Source organism: Drosophila tropicalis, unplaced genomic scaffold (genome assembly GCF_018151085.1).
Source record: "Drosophila tropicalis isolate 14030-0801.00 unplaced genomic scaffold, ASM1815108v1 contig_573, whole genome shotgun sequence".
NCBI classification, from domain to species: Eukaryota; Metazoa; Arthropoda; class Insecta; order Diptera; family Drosophilidae; genus Drosophila; species Drosophila tropicalis.
The window spans coordinates 6,129-22,310 of NW_027173049.1; the positions used below are offsets into that span (position 1 = coordinate 6,129).

General features: G+C 42.1%; 1 protein-coding gene across 2 annotated transcripts in view; it reads right to left on the reverse strand.

Moving 5' to 3' along the window:
• Positions 1–542: 542 nt before the first annotated feature.
• The window catches only part of Egfr (epidermal growth factor receptor), a 33,117-nt gene continuing 17,477 nt past the window's right edge, over positions 543–16,182 (reverse strand). Inside the window, exons 1-5 of one of the 2 annotated variants that reach the window (XM_068287579.1) lie at positions 12,479–13,751; positions 4,536–4,758; positions 3,294–4,465; positions 3,095–3,227; positions 543–3,031 (exon numbers count right to left, since the gene is read on the reverse strand). In XM_068287579.1, the coding sequence (XP_068143680.1) occupies positions 568–3,031; positions 3,095–3,227; positions 3,294–4,465; positions 4,536–4,758; positions 12,479–12,791 (4,305 nt within the window). In that variant the 5' untranslated portion in view covers positions 12,792–13,751 and the 3' untranslated portion in view covers positions 543–567. Of the gene's footprint in view, positions 3,032–3,094; positions 3,228–3,293; positions 4,466–4,535; positions 4,759–12,478; positions 13,752–16,182 lie in introns of those variants that run through there. The other variant, XM_068287580.1, reaches the window with a different exon arrangement.

Sequence of the window (16,182 nt, forward strand, 5' to 3'; positions counted from 1 at the left end):
TATAAACGTACTTAAATATCGTTCTAAAAATTATATCACAGTTGGAGAACTAGAGGCTAAGGCCTAGCAGCTAAGTGTAAAAAGTAGTTGTTGCAGTTAATTTTTTGTTTTTGATTTGTTTTTAATGTAGCTTAGTGTGGGTCCTCCGCAGAGACAATGGTTCCAACCGGAAATGTTCCCAATTGCAGGAGGATTCTAGAAATGCACTATCGGTGTTTTGTTTTCGAAATTACATACATCATACAATCTACAATCGTACAGGTGCAAGGTCAAGTAACCCTGCTGACTACTACTCAGCTAGGTGTGGTTAGGATTGATAGGATAGATAGGGGACTAAGTACGCTAGAGATTAATATCGGGGTGATTATGAAAAACAAAAGTATACACATATATATCCTATTGGGGTTGTAAGGGGGGCGGTGATTTGTACAGGCGAATGGTTTTTCTATCTATGATATCATTCACTTCACGAGCTGGCTTCCTAAAGGCACTTGGGTATGTGGCAAGATTTTCTATTTACTCTCTCTCAATCTCTCACTCTCTTTGGCAGTGAGTGGGAGGGATTGGTCAGACTCTCGTCTCAGTGTTTCGATTCCTATGAAGTGGCTGCAGCTCTCGCTGTGTATCATTGTAGTACTCATGATCGGAGCTGGTGGGCTCACTGCCCGGTATGGCCACCTTCACCTCCATTGTGCCGGGAACGCCCATCATTACGGGAATTCCAATGGTCTGAGTGGGTATGGGAAGCTCTACGGCACTTAAAGTTTGGGCATTGAGTAGATACTCTGGATTATCTACACTAACAGGCACTCCAATGAGATCCATGTAGCCTGCTGTAGCTCCACCTGGATTGGCCACATTGTTATTTGGATTCTGGCTGTTATTATTGTTAGTGGGACCCGCTCCCTGACCCGTGGGCATAAGATAGTCATCTTCGTCGACGGGCAAGTCCAAACGTAGATTGCCCACGCCAACTTCACGGGCATTTGAGTCAGTCTCATCATCGCCAGCAATACCTCCATTTGGATTTTTATTGCTGGGATCCTTACAATAACGATTCAGTTTGGGTATTTCATCTGTGCCGTCTGTGCGATGACTGGGGCCTGGAGCTACCTTGGGTTGCAGATAATCGTCTGCTTCCACCATAGATTCGGCGCCTTCAGTTGTGGGCGCCAGTTTTCTAATGAGATCCTTTTCGTCTTGGCTAGTGTATGCTGGAAGGCGGGTGAACTTGTCGCCGGGGATGACCAGATAGCGTCCTGGATCCCGAGCGAATTCGGCAAAGACTGTTGTCAGTTGCTTAAATGTCGGGCGCATTGCAGCGTCCAGGTGCCAGCAAGAGAGCAGAGTGCAATAAATGTCCAACGAGCAGATCTCCGGCTGTTCCAACTTAAGTCCCATTTCGATGTGATCGGGTATGTCCTTGGCTGGTATATTCTCATGGGGACGTTGACCAAAAGTCAATAGTTCCCATATGGTTACTCCAAAGGCCCAGACATCGGATTTGCTGGTGAACACACGGTTTCGAATGCATTCCAAGGCCAACCACTTGATGGGCATCTTGCCACCAGCCGCCTTATACTCATTAGAGTCGCTGCTCAACAATTTAGCCAGGCCAAAGTCTGTGATTTTCACCAAAGAGGGAGTTTGTACCAGGACATTTCGTGCCGCCAGGTCGCGATGTACCAAACGCTTTTCCTCCAGATACGACATGCCCTTAGCAATTTGGGTGGACCAATTGAGAAGAGCCTTTGAGCCAATCTTATCACGATTATTGCGCACATAGTCCAAGAGGCAACCCAAGGGCATCAGCTGGGTAATTAACATCATTTGTGAGGACATGCAAACGGCCAGAAGTTTAAGAAGATTGCCATGCTCCACAGATGCCATGATGTAGGCCTCACGCAAGAACTCATCGCTGGATTCCGCTCCGGAGGACTTAAGCAGCTCTTTGATGGCAACCGGTATCTTTACGTTCTCACCCTCTGGTACCCAGACACCCTTGAACACACGTCCAAATGCACCCATGCCTAAAACGCCGCCTTTGCGAAGTTCCGCATCCTTGACTATACGCAGTTTGCAAAGATTTGCTCCAATATTGGAAGGACGCAGAGGTTCGGAGTCCTCACAGCCGGATAATGCCATGGTCATCTTAACCGTCTCCTTCTTGGCCTTTTGCTTTTGCCGGCACAGATAAGTGACGACGCACAGGATGCAAATCACTGGCACAACTATGGCCACACTTATTATGATTATTATTTTTGTATCCAGGCCAGCTGTCAGTTTGGAGCCTCGCGGCGGACTTGATACGCAATAGGGTCCAATATTCAGAGACTGATAGTTGACATGAGGCATTTCCATTGGACACTTGGAGGTGCAGTTGAACATTGTGGAGTTCTCATACGGTCCCAGATCTCCCTCGCCAAAGACCTTGAAGTTGCGACACGAGATACAATCGTCCGAACCGGGTCCAGTGCAGCCTTTACACTCTGCATGGCACTCAAAGCACTCTCGCTTCTCCTCGTCGGCATAGTGATCCGCTGGACATTCGTCCTCACATTGTTCCCGTCGCTTGTAGCCCACACACTTGGAACACACTTGCTCATGGAAGCCGTAGTTGGTGCAGAGTTCGCAGCGTGGATGACATTTGCGACAGATCGCCTTGCCCGCAAGAGGTTTCAATGAGCCGTGTTCCTGTGGATGAACAGACTCATAATAGTAGCCAGCAGGGCATTTGTCATCTCGTTTAAGGCAGCGATCGACCGATGTATCGCTATTTATAATGGCCAGATTACAGGTCTTACAGCCTCCAGGCCCAATGGTATCTTTGGGTCCTGTGCATCCCTCGCATGTGTCGTGACATTTGCGGCATGTGCCGTAATCGTTGTACTTGTCCTCGGGACAGACTGTGACACAATGTTGTTCATCCCGCACGTGGACACACTCATCGCAATGCTCCGCTCCGGGACCCGAGCATGTGCGACATTCCGGATGGCATTTTTTGCATGTCTTCGCATCGAATTGGTAAATACTAGAAGATACAAAAATAATTTAGCAAAAGCAAAGGAAAAATACTTGGTTTATGGCTACTCACTTGGTTATATTGCGGCAATCGGATAGGCATGTGCCATTGTAACTGAAATTTTTGCAGTTCAAACACTGATCTATTCCCGCTCCCCAGCAACCATCATCATTGCATTGATCCGAGCACACTTGACCAGCTTTGCCTGTAAGTTGGGAATAGCGATTAGATATCGTTTCTTTCTACTCTCTATAGGTTTTAGGCTACTTACGACATTCCAAGGTATTGAGATTCTCATTGATCCATTGCTTTTGCTCGTTGGATTTTTGGATGGCCGACCAACGAATGTTGCTGACATAGCAGAGTTTTGCATTGTGCTGAATGACCACGCTGCCAGAACTAATCCTCTTTAGATTACGCATCTCCAGACTGGACAACGATGATTTCACAATGGAAAGAGCAGCAAATAAACTCTCCATTAGCTGACGTCCGTGAATTATTTCCAGATTGCGAAAGCATGACAAATTCTTAAAGTCCGTATGAACACCTTCGATATTCAAGTATCCTGTGATTTCTTTTACGGTCGAGAAAACTTCCAGGCGATCGGGATGCAAGGGGATATAGCGATCGCCTAACGTATAATTCGGATGAATGTCCTGGAAACCCGAAAAGGTCTGATCCAATATACGGAGATTACCATCGATCACTGTGCAATTGTGAAAGGAATCAACATTGCCTGAGTGGAGCACTGCCACGCCTGGGCATGTTTTCGGGCAAGGACCATTGCAGGGAACACACTCGCCCTCCTTGGCCATTTTATCGGATGGACAACTCCTAACACAGGCTCCGTTGTCTTTCAGCAAGTGGCCGGGACACTCCTTAACACAGGTCGCACCATAGGCATATTTTCCTTCTGGGTTCGCTTCCAGTATATAGGCGGCTGGATTATATTTACGAATAGGTGGACACTCTTCCTTGCATTCGCCATCGTCAAAGAAATTCCTGCATGCAATACAATCCTTCTGAGTGGGACCTGTGCAACCGCCAGCGCAGAATATATGACAGCATTCGCGAGGCTTGTTGCCATAACAGCGGCCATTGGCGCACTGAGGGGCACAGTGGTTCTTGCTAAACTGCTGACAATTCTGCTTGCCTTCTCCCCAACAGCCTTGCTTGCACGACTCATGACACTTGGGACAATCACGCTCCGGCGCCTGGAAGTCATACGTGTAATTGTAGTGGCCATCCGAGAGTATCTCTTGCCAGTCTATGGTGCGCATATAACACAAATTGTAATTGTTGAAGAAACCAACCCAGCCCTGTAAGATATCCCTCAGCTCGGGCATCTCCAGGGTATTCATTTTTGAGTATGTGGTAAAGAGGGCATATTTCTCCTCATCCACAGTCAGGCTAAAGAGTGTGCGACCACGTATAATTTGTAGTCTATAAAAAGAAGAGAGAAATATACACTTTAAGCAAGAAATTCTTCCAGGTGAAACTAAAGTAAACTTACTTTGGGAATACCACTTTAGTGACATCCACATGACTGATGAGTATATAGCCGGTGACTTCACGTATATTATCAAGAAAACTGAGATCCAAATTCGGATCCTGCAGCCAAGTCAATTCCAGATTGCCATCGACATAAGTGCAATTGGTGTAACGATCTCGTAGATTGCGATAATGATGATCCCGATTCGAGGGCACTGAAAGGCGTGATTTAGTGCCGATGCAAACTGTAAGAGAGGGGGAAAACAAAAAGTGATGACCATTAGTAAAGGGGTTGGTAGAGGGGGAGATCTAATTATACAAAAATCAGGTAGGTGGTGTTGACTTATATCTTGGAAATGAATTCCATTTCGATTTATAAACGGAAATAGCTTTGAGAAATCTTTTATATATACTTAGTAAGTATTGTCGTTGCTCTCTCGGAAGCAATAACAAGTGGGCGCATTGGCAACGCTTTCAGTTGGCGTTTTCCATAATTAGCAACCCACGCACAATATCAGCTCAGCCTCAGAGTCAGAGTCACAGTCACTGATTTAGATGGACGGAGACGGAAGGGATGGGGGAAACCAAGTCTGTGTTATCATTAGTCAGCGACCTGTTTTAGCTTGAACATCTTCAACAACTTCATCGATAGCTAGATACATTTCATTTTAGATTCTATGGAAGGGCTACGTGGGCCGCCCTTCTCACCCTTCTTCTCCCCCATCTCATGTGTGGGCTGAGGCAAAAGTGTGCCATGCCCACCTAGAGTTGCAGCCTACATAAGATGCACCCACCTTAACCCCCAGCTAATTATCAACTCACAACAAAGAAGAAGATGAAAACTTCAAAAAAAAAAAAAAAAAACAAGGTACACAAAAATTGTTTGGCCATAAATATGGGCGGCATTTTTTTTATTGATTTCATTCGAAAACAGAAAGAAATCCCACATAATTATAAAGCAAGGGAGAAACAAAACACATAAAAGAAGAAAGACAAATTTTTGTCGCCAACAAAAACGGAGTGGAAGAGGAAAAGTTAAATGGTCAAAGTTATGCGTCTCTTGCATTCCAATTCCAGGGCAGGCATCATTAAGAAGGTGAGGCTGGGACTGGGACCAAATCGATGGGCAAAAATATTTCGTACAAAAATTCTTAAGCTTTGTTTGAGAATGCCGAGAGAGTGAAGGTTCCATGAGTCTGCCGCTGCCGGGCAGAAGCACAGGTCCAGTTGCAGGTCCAGCCGAGTCTCTCCCATCTCATCTGTCTTTTGTCTCCGCTGCACATTTCTCATACTAACTTTGGACATTCGCCACATCACGAACCCTTCTCAAGCCATTGGGCATCGGCTTTATCGCGCACAATTTATCAGCCAGGGGGTTTTTCATGTTTCAGAGTCTGAAACTTAAGCCACGACGACGACGACGACGACGTCCAGCAATGTTCAATTCTTGTGAACTCCACGGCATGGAGGCGCATATATGCGATTTTTCTTTCTGCTCTCTGCGCGACACGCCCGCGTTGCCTTTTTTTTTTGTGCTTTTGCTCCTTTTTTGTCCCGAGAGAAGGGGCTAATTTGTAATCCTTAGGCTAAGTGTGGCGGGGCTAATGAGCGTAGCAAAGACTCACAGCACAAATCAAAGTCATAATTCATGATGTGCTCATTAAAACAAAAGACTTAGGCAACGAACTTCGGCATCAAGATTAATCAACACTCACACATACAGCTGCCGAGGCACAGATTGAGATTCATATAGAGACAGTGTGGCAAAAGGCTTTGTATTTGTTTATCGATTGTATGCCAGCCATCAACACACGACTCAATAGACTTTTGACTTGCCACAGCCTCTCAACCTGCCTCCCTTCTAGCCCACCAACTGCTGATTAATAGCCCAACCGCATTCCAAACTCTGTGCGTTTTGCTGACTTTCTAAATGTATATATAAGTTTTTCCAACTTCTTTCTTCTTTCGTTCAAGCTGACTCTCTTTCTCAACTCTCCCAGTCCCAGTCCCAGTCTCAGTCTCTGTCTCTCTGGCATCTTCTAAAGGGAAAATTGCTACATAATCGATTCTACGATTTTCCATGTTGCAGCAACTGGAAAAACCCAATGATGTTTGGTTTTGGTTTTCGTTTTCGACTCGCTTCATTTTGGACCTAGACACAAACCGTTCTTGACGGTTCTCTCTTTGGGTTCTTCTCCCTCTCCCTCTCTGACTCTCCTTGTCTTACTCACACACTGTTGACTGTGCTTGAGTTTGAGCTGCAGGCAACTCCAAGACTCGCTCGGCCGGTTCTGGGCATTTAACAGTTTTTGTTGTGTTGCCTGCCTGTCTCCCCCCCCTCTCTCTCTCTCTCTCTCTCTGCCACTCACTCTCTCTCTCTCTCTCTGTCTGTTGTATGTATTTTCATTTCGTGGAAAAGATTTTTAACTCATGGCCCGAAACCGAAACCCAGAGACCATCTGGATTGGGCTGTCTTTTTGTTTTTTGTTTTTCGTTGTTGTTCTTCGAGTAACATATTTTTTTGTTGTACCTTTGCCAGCGGCAACAAATAGCATAGATTCAGTTGTTGTAGTTGTTGTAAAATAACAAAAGATTTAAAAGGGCATTAAGCAAGGCTTTGTGTATATCGTTTTTTATTCCCCAATATCAACCCGGGGATGGGGTAAGATCAAATAATTGTTCAACAGTACATTCAACCGATGTGCTGGGAGTTTGCTGCTGCTGGTGAAAGTCTTCTCTATGCAGATGCAAGGTGTCATAGATTGGCGGCAACACTCCAAATCAGTTGCACTCGCACACTCTGTCTGTGTGTGTGTGTGTGTGTGTTTGTTAGAGTGAGGCATAAATAATTCATAACTGTTTTGCGACAATTTCAGTCGCGGCACGCGTCCATTTACAATGAAATTGTGTAAAAGCATTGAGAGCTTAATAAATTCATTTGCGGCAACAGACATTGCAAAAACACGCAGCTCATTACCACTGACCACTGCCGATCGCCCCGTTCGGTCTAACTATATGTTAGTCGGGGCTTACGTGCATGGATTTTGCAATTGCATTGTTATTGTTGTTGGTTTTCGAGTCGGGGTTGGGTTGGGAGGGGCAGTTGTTGGAGGTACTGCAGAATGCTGGCGCGGCAACTTTCTTTCGTGTTCTATGCTCTGTGCTCTCTGGCCATGTCGTGGCGTCACGATGAAAAATCAGCGCAACGAAAAGGCAAAGGCAAAAAACAATTCACGAGAAGTTTGTGTCTGTGCTCCAAGCGCACACAAAAGCGCATCTTCAACAAATTTGCCAGCGAGTGGGACAGGAATAAGCGACAGACAATAATAACAACAAAAAGTACCGACAATCGCCCAACGACCAACGACCATCGACCAAAGGCCTTTCAAATTCACTGAGAGAAATTGGGCATAAAGGATTCTCTGAATTTGCAAGCGTTGGCTACCCTTTTGTGGCAGTTTCTTTTTTCAGTGTTGCAGCCTCTTTGGGCTTCTGCTCATCTGCTGAATCTTCTTTCGTGTTCGAAGCGCGTTCATTTAAGTTTCGAACAACAATTGGGCGCAGGTCGTGCCTCACGACAACAACAACAACAACATGCTGATGAGCCAAACAAAGCTGGGATTAGATAAGCATATACTTATATCCCTATGTATTTCGAAGGAGAGGCATTTTATGTATCTCTTGTTTAGTCCAGTCTGCCACCCAATTCAACTGCAGCTTTAATGAGCAAACACACACCCTGGCGCCATTTTTGGTTCTGTTTGGGTTGGTTTTCAGAAACAAAATTTTGTATATGTGTATTTCAAAACTATTTTTAGGCATAGAACTCAAACTTAGTTTATTTTGCCTAATAAATGTGTGTATATATAGGAGTGTGAGAGAGGGAAAAATAAAAAAAAAAAAACGTGGGCAGGAGGCTGCGCGGAAGCTTCCAAGTTTTGAAATTAAAAAAAAGACGCCCACAAGCAGCAAAACAAACAGAAAGAGAGAGAGAGAGAGGGAGGCACATTAACAAAGCCGAGGCAGAGCGAAAAGTTCATAAGGGAAAAGTGTCGTAAATATAAGTAAATCTTAGAAAAACAATCAACAAACTAGCTAGCCATTAAATGGCTAAAGGGAGGGAGTTTGGTGAGGGGGGCTAGAGTGGCTACGAGGTGCGCAGACGCAACAGCTTCAGTGCTCAGGCAGCCTCTCTCAGTCTGGCTCACTCTCTTTCCTTCTCTATGCATGTGTGCGTTTAGAAAACCAGTATTTTTTACTTCAGCCCCCATATTTCGAGATGGAGGAGCTTAAAAAGTAAAATGCAACAAGAGAGGCAGAGAGCGAAAGAGAGAGAGGGATGCAAAGTCTTAAAGTTCAACAAGTTGCAGTTCAATGTATATTTTTTTCGTTCTCTCTGTAGGGATTATTTATCTGATGACTATATCAAAATTATAGAAAAAGAATACACAGAGTGTGAGTGTCTTATGCAAAGTAGCCTGGACTTAACACAGATACAGTAACACACACACAAATACAACTACAATAATAATATACGATGTACAAAGACAACAACAGCGCGTGCCTGACGCTGTAATTAGCTAGAGCTTACAGCAGTTTTCTGGTCAGAGAAAGAGGGGGAGGCAGTGTCACGGAGGATAGAAAAACACTGAGAGAGAGCGAGAGCGTAAGAGAGAGAGAGAGAGACTGGATGCTGATATTGGACTCTGTGCCTTTTACCTGGGTACAATGGGGAATGGTGAGTGGGTAATGGCAGAGGGGACGGGGGACTACTAGCGCACTATGGAATGCGGTTTTTCCAGCGTTAACACGCACACACACACACATGAGATGTACACACACACAGACATAAACTACAAAAAATCTTGACTACCAAAATCTTGGTCTAGGCTTCAAAATTGGCCAAGAAACAAAAAAAAAAAAAACAACTAAACGAAAATTGAAAGGAACATGTTAAATATAAATAATGGAGCAAAACCAAAAGCCGCATTGCATATAATCACATTTCAAAATTAATAATATATAGTTAAAGACACAAAATTACATAGAATCTCTCCTACAAGATGAGAGTTCTATCCATCAATCGATTGGAATTTTCTTCAACTTGAATTTGGCATTCGCCAGTGGAAACTCAAAATAGAAAATTCGTAATAAGAAAAGTATTTTGTAGTTGCAATTTAGTTTTACTTGTTAGTTTTAAGCCCACTTTAGAACCATTCTTCATAACCTGCCTTCTTTAAACAGTCCCAGTCAACTAAGATTCGCTCCTAGAACTTTTCTTTCTTTCACAAAATTAATTTATTTATAATTTACGAATTGCCAAAATTGAGATATAACTTATAAATAATTTAAAAATTCATCGAAATTTGCATTTTATGATCACTCGATCGCCATATATAACCAAATGAGGGCATTCGATAATTAAAAGTAGTTTTATTGTTCAGACACAGCATCAAAAATATCTTAGGATGAATTTGAAAAAAAAAATACTCTATTCAAACCCTGAAATGCTTCATTTTTGAAGTAGGTTTTGGGATCTAATGAGAAGAGTGACAATTAAAGATCCAGTATAAGTACAATTAATAACCTTAAATACATTTAATATATATAAAATCCACATAAACTAAACTAACTACGTTGTGACTACTTTGCTTTGAAACTTCCAAGCAAATCAAATCGTTTTGAATAAGTTAAAGCATGAAGGTATAAACATAATATCAAATATCAATATGGGGACCTATTTATACATTTTCACTTTTGATTTACATTTAGCATGAAATTGGGTTTTCCTTTAAAAGTCAAAAGCTAAAATATAGTTGTTTGGGTAAATATATTGGCCAGTTGCATTGTCCGAGCGGATCGGGTTCAACGAAACCCAATACAAACAACTATATACATACATGCATATATACTTAAGTGTAATAAGTATATCGCATTTAGTTAATGCGAAACTTTTTGCTCGCTTTCAAGCGAAAAATGAAACTCGCCAACAATAGTTGTAATTGTTATGGCCCGCCCGCCTGTTGCCTCGAGTTGCTCGAGCAACCCCTCCGACCCGATCTCACTCTATCCCAGAGTTCCCACCCTCCACTCCTGGGACAGCAATAGTTATCCATACATTTTGCCATGCACGTGCATATACACACAGTCTCAGAGCCATTGCCATATTTGCATATTTGTCGCAGCTGTGCTTACATTTTTATGATCACAATATAATACAAAAACCCCAAACAACAAACACTTCAACAGAAAAATGGAATTGTGCAAAACTATAACCTAATACCCAAAGGAGACTGTTTCCACTTCGAGCCCTTCTGTTTGATTTGACCACCAGATGCCTACGCAACTATATACGTAGGTTTTTCAGCCAAGCCAATTTCTTATCTGAAATAGTAAGTATATATATGTATATATTTTCATATATGTTTGCATATTCCATATCCGGGCAATACATTAGCGTAGAGAACAGAGAGTCGAGCGAAACGGGGTTTGCTCTATCAATATTTGTACAATTGACCCCCCTCCCCCATCCAAGACATTTATTAATTTGCAGTCTACAAGATCACTGAATATCGATGGAGAGAGAATGGCTGAAAAAAGGTAATTTTATTTTCAGTTTTTTTTTTTATTTGTCTGCCAAATGCAAACATTTGCCTCGAAGTATTGAACAAACAAAATGTATGTACAAGCGGGTAATATTTTTCATTAACTTTTTTTTTTTTTTTTTTGGTTAAACATATTCTCTGCCCCAAAGGTTGTGCAAGCACACACACACATGAAAATATGTATATGTATAAAAAATTCTTATTAATTTCAGGGCGAAAATTTGCCGTGTCAACAAATTATAATTCGAACGCCATTTTCATTTGGGCCGTGAATTTTGCTGAAAGCATAAACTACATGTAAAATGTAAACGAATAAAAGATTGATCCTCTTAACTAAAATTGTTTTTGGTTACTTGTCAGATTGACATTACGAAATGTAGATAAACACACTCCCAATGTGCGTGTGTGCGTGTGTTGATAACTCCCGGACCCGGGGGGCGATAATATATACAGAATGCGGCCAGCGCCAAGTCAAGAGGTGAAGAAAAAGTCAGAAGAGTCAGGCGGCCAGGTGAAGCCCAGCCAAGCAGCGGTGCAGAGGCAGTTAAAGTTAAAGCAGGTATAAAATACATACAAGTAAGCAGCGAAATGGTAAACATTTTCCCAAAAAGAGTTCTTGACTAAATGATTCTCAGTATATTTTAAGCTGGCAAACAGACTAAACAGAGACTAAGACGAAGATTAAGTGATTCGTTATAAGCATGAAAGAAATGTTAATGAAGCTTCATTAGATAATCAAAAAATGCAAGTAAAAAGTTGATAGATGTATCATAAATTTGTGATTCGATATAAGTTGATCTCTAGTTAGTACCATTTACTAGTTCTTTACTTTAAAGCCAATTGCTTTCACCCGAAAGAGTCGTAGAAGACAACTTCAATTGGAATTCCGAGACTCACTAAACTCAGAGTTTGGCTGATCATACCCCACTTTTTGGGTACTCTGTACTGGGTAAGCCACAAGTATAATACACAATAATACAAAATGCAGCCGAAATAAAAAAAAAAAATGAAAAATAATGGAAAACATGTTGCATTGTAGCCAGCAGAGCAAACAAGCACCATGCACACGTACGGCGATAAGATAAACTCGACCAAAAAAAAAAGAAAGAAGAAAAATAACAAAAATATTAACTTGGAAAAGTAAAGCATAGATATGCCCATGGGTTTTTCTCTTCCACTACTACTACTACTACTGATATGGCGGCCATATTTGGGTCTTGATTTTGATATATGGGCACGCAAATCTACATAAATACACATAGAATGTGATGGATTTGGAGGCCCCAAAGAGAACAACTCTTGACGAAGACAAATAGATGGATGGATGGATAGAAAGATGGATAGATTGACTGAGACTTACTCTTGCCCTTCACGAATTCCGTGTGCTTGGGATGATCCTCGCGAGCATTGGCGAGGCTGGCGACACTGGTTATTAGTCCGCCTCCATTGCCATTGATATTGTTGCCGCGTCTTTCGTTGCGATTGCCATTGCCTCCGCCATTGCGTGGCCTATTCGAATAGCGATTCGAACTCTGTTGCCTGGGCAAACGTTCTCGATCTCGTTCCCTGGCCGCTGCAGCTGGCCAAATGGGACAGAGGGCCAGAATTAGGAGGAGCAACAGTAGGGGCAAGCCCAGACTGTGGCGTCTCCGATGTAATTTGAATGTAAGCATTTCACGTTGATGCTTAATGCAAATCAGGCCGTAGTCCGTTTAATGATCGGTGACGTCATAGGGTCGCTGGTACGGAACACTTTTGCAGATGTTGTTGTTGTCGTTTCTGCTGTTACCCGATAACTTGGCCCCGTCGATGTTGGCTCTTTTGGTTTTGTTTTTTAAATTGCTTTGTCAGCTTTGCGTGCCAAAAAATCAAAAAACTTTTCATAAATTTATTTGACTCTTTCACTGCGTTTTGAAGAGGTTTTTTTTTTGTTGCAATTTGCGTATGTGTGAGTTGGCGACGACTCTGTCCGAGTGTGTGTGTGTGTGTGTGTGTGTAAGAGTGTTTATGTATGTGTGTGTGTGTGAGTGAGTGTATGTTTGTGTGTAGGAACCAGTTTCACATTACGGGCGAAGGCTTTTTGCTGCTGATGTTGCTGATGTTGTTGCTGTTGCTGCCGTTCAGCTTATGTCGAAGACGACAACTTTTGAGGTTAGGACTCAGGCGCAGGCGCAGCTTTAATTGCTCTAAGCAATTGCTGTTGTTGTTGTTGTGGTTGCTGTTGCTTTTATTTTGCACAAACACTTGAAAACATTATTTTCTTTGGAACTTTTATGTGGACTGCGTCCGCAGCCAACCAATTAGCAATGATTTCACAAAATATTCAAACACTTGCTTTCTGCCAACTTTATCCAGCCTCTTGGCACTTGCTAAACACACTCTAACACAAAAAACACTCAAATTGGCAGTCTCAGGCCTTGCCTATTTCATCGAATCACGGATGGGCACTTGATTAGCACAGAAATTAACGAAACGAACGGCAATCGATCGAGAGCTAGCAATTGCCATTTATATATACATATATTTGGTTGGTATATTTGGATATCGATATTTGGGTATGGGCGATATTTGCAATATGCGATACGTAATTCCCAAGCAAATCGCGTCTTTGCAGCATAACGTTGTATTCGAGACTGAATCCAAATCCAAAACTGAAGCCTTAACCACCAACAACACTCATACACACACACACACCAACAACATTGAAAGAGAGCATTCGCTCTACCGAGATAGTTGCAGAGAGAGAGTGACTGTATGAGAGAGCGAGTCCAAGAATACAGGTAAATAATGTTGGTAGAAACAACAAAAAGGTGAGCGGCAAAATCTCAAGCTCAGATCAGGCCAAAAAACACAACAGCAACAACTCTTGGCAGGGGCACAGCTGCACAATGGTCTCCAGCAACAACAATAACACTCACACATACGCACACACACAGAGAGACAGACATCGAGTCTATACAGGTAAAGGTATGGCAAAGTAAGGTAAAATAAGGTAAGCGTGAATGCGACGAGGCAGTTTTTACTTAAAAAGTCAGCGCTAAGTGAAAACTGAGACTATATTTTGAATGCCCTACATTACATCAATTGGCATTAACTGTCGCCGAAATAGTGCATGCAAATTATCGTATATAGAACAGTGATCGAGGAGTATTCCATATAAGCATTTTACTCTATTTGACTACAGGCCATCTGTACTTCAATCCTCTCAAAAATTATCATAGAGAAAGAGAAAGAGGGAGATCTTATAGAGATTTGATACTCCCTTTTTCGAGAACGTAGAAGAATTCAGGAATTATTATATACATATATGAGTTATTGATTCTAAATAATATTATCAATATAAATTATATCGTATCAGTTATAGAGTGCCTATTAATATAAGTAGATATCAAAATGTACATATTAAAGACAACCCTATAGGAAAGTAAATAATATTGTTTATTATTTATAGAAATCCATAACACTTTTATTCATTATTTTCATTTAACTTTACTTTAGATCGTTTTTGCGACAGATATTCATTAAAGATGTTAGGAAATATTTGAGAGAGTATTTTAGTTAAGTTTGATTTAGAAAGAGGGCCTATATATTGGTGGGTATTACTGAAATAATCAGTTCCCTCTAATAGCTATAGAAAGTCAAATCAATATGAGATCGATCTTAAATTGCAACTACTTTCCATTTGGAGGGAGAATTTCGTTTCAATTACCCCATCCAAATGCAGCACTTTTGGTTACATTTTTAAAGTTGATATGTAATCCCCGAATTAACACATTGACACCTGGAGCAGAAGAGCATTGCAAGGTCTGTGTGAATGTGGATTTCAGGTACACTTTAGTTACGTTAAGACATTTTGTGTATATCCCAATTTCTTAGCATTTTTCATGCGGCGAATTCGACGCCGCTCAGGTAGGAAAATATGAAAAGAAAAAAAAAATACGCTCTCTTACTTGTTGCGCTCCCTCTCTCTTTCTCACCTAAGCCTGTTTGTGTGGCATGGGGTTGTATGTGTGTGTGTGTGTGTGAGTGTTGTGTTGCCTTATAAGCACACAAGATCACCGCCTTCCTCGATCTCTGCGTGGGCTATGGGACGGCGCTTTGGCTTTGTCTTTTCAAAACGATTTTGTGTTCCATCGTTGTCAAATCACAACAACATTTTAGAGAGAACGAGAGAGAGAGAGACTCAATCTTCACCTGTTCCCAACCCACAAGGAATCGGGGTTTTTACGCCAGCAGGCAACAGGAGCAGGACTATATGTCTATCCAGGTATGCCATAGGAGCTCATTTTGACCTTTTGTAACTATAAAAATCTCTGCAGTTGAGATTGCATAGACAAAAGATGGCACTTGAAAAGCGCAACCAAATCCATAACTCATGCTGCGTCTCAAGAGCCAAGGCGCGGCAATGATGCAGGGGGTGAGGTAACGTGAACTGAGCTGAGCCGAGTTGAAGAGGCGTTGCATTGTCTCATCCCAGCAGTAGTCAGTAGAGAGCATGAAAATACGTTTTAAATTGAAAATCGCTTTTCATAGATTTTCTACACTCTTTGACTCTCTCGATCTCGTAAAGTCAAGCCCAAGCGCCGTTCAAACGCTGAGATCGCTTCGATCAAATTTTGGAGAATCGTTTGCTCGCTTCACTTGAAATTGATGTCTGTAATCAAACATATTAATAGCTGTCTATGGTCGAAAACCTCAATCAAGAAAAAAATAAAAAAAAACCCAAACCCCACCAGAATCATCTGTCAAAAATCGAAGAACATGCAACTGACAAGAGTTAAATCCAAGAAACCATTGCCAGAGATAGAAGTAGAGGCAGATACAGAGCCAGGGCCACTTCAAGGCATTCAACAGGTAAACGAGCAGATCGAAGGTGTAAGAACACACAAAGATGTTTGATGAAGCATACAAAATGCCATGTAAAGAGAAATGCTTCTACCCCCCGACCATCACCGATACCCGGCATATGGCTCTAGGGTTTAGTTTTCAAAAGAAAGCCTAAACACCGACCCTTGAGACAATTCCTGGGGTCGGGCTCTACAGGTTGCCTCATCTCTAGATCAT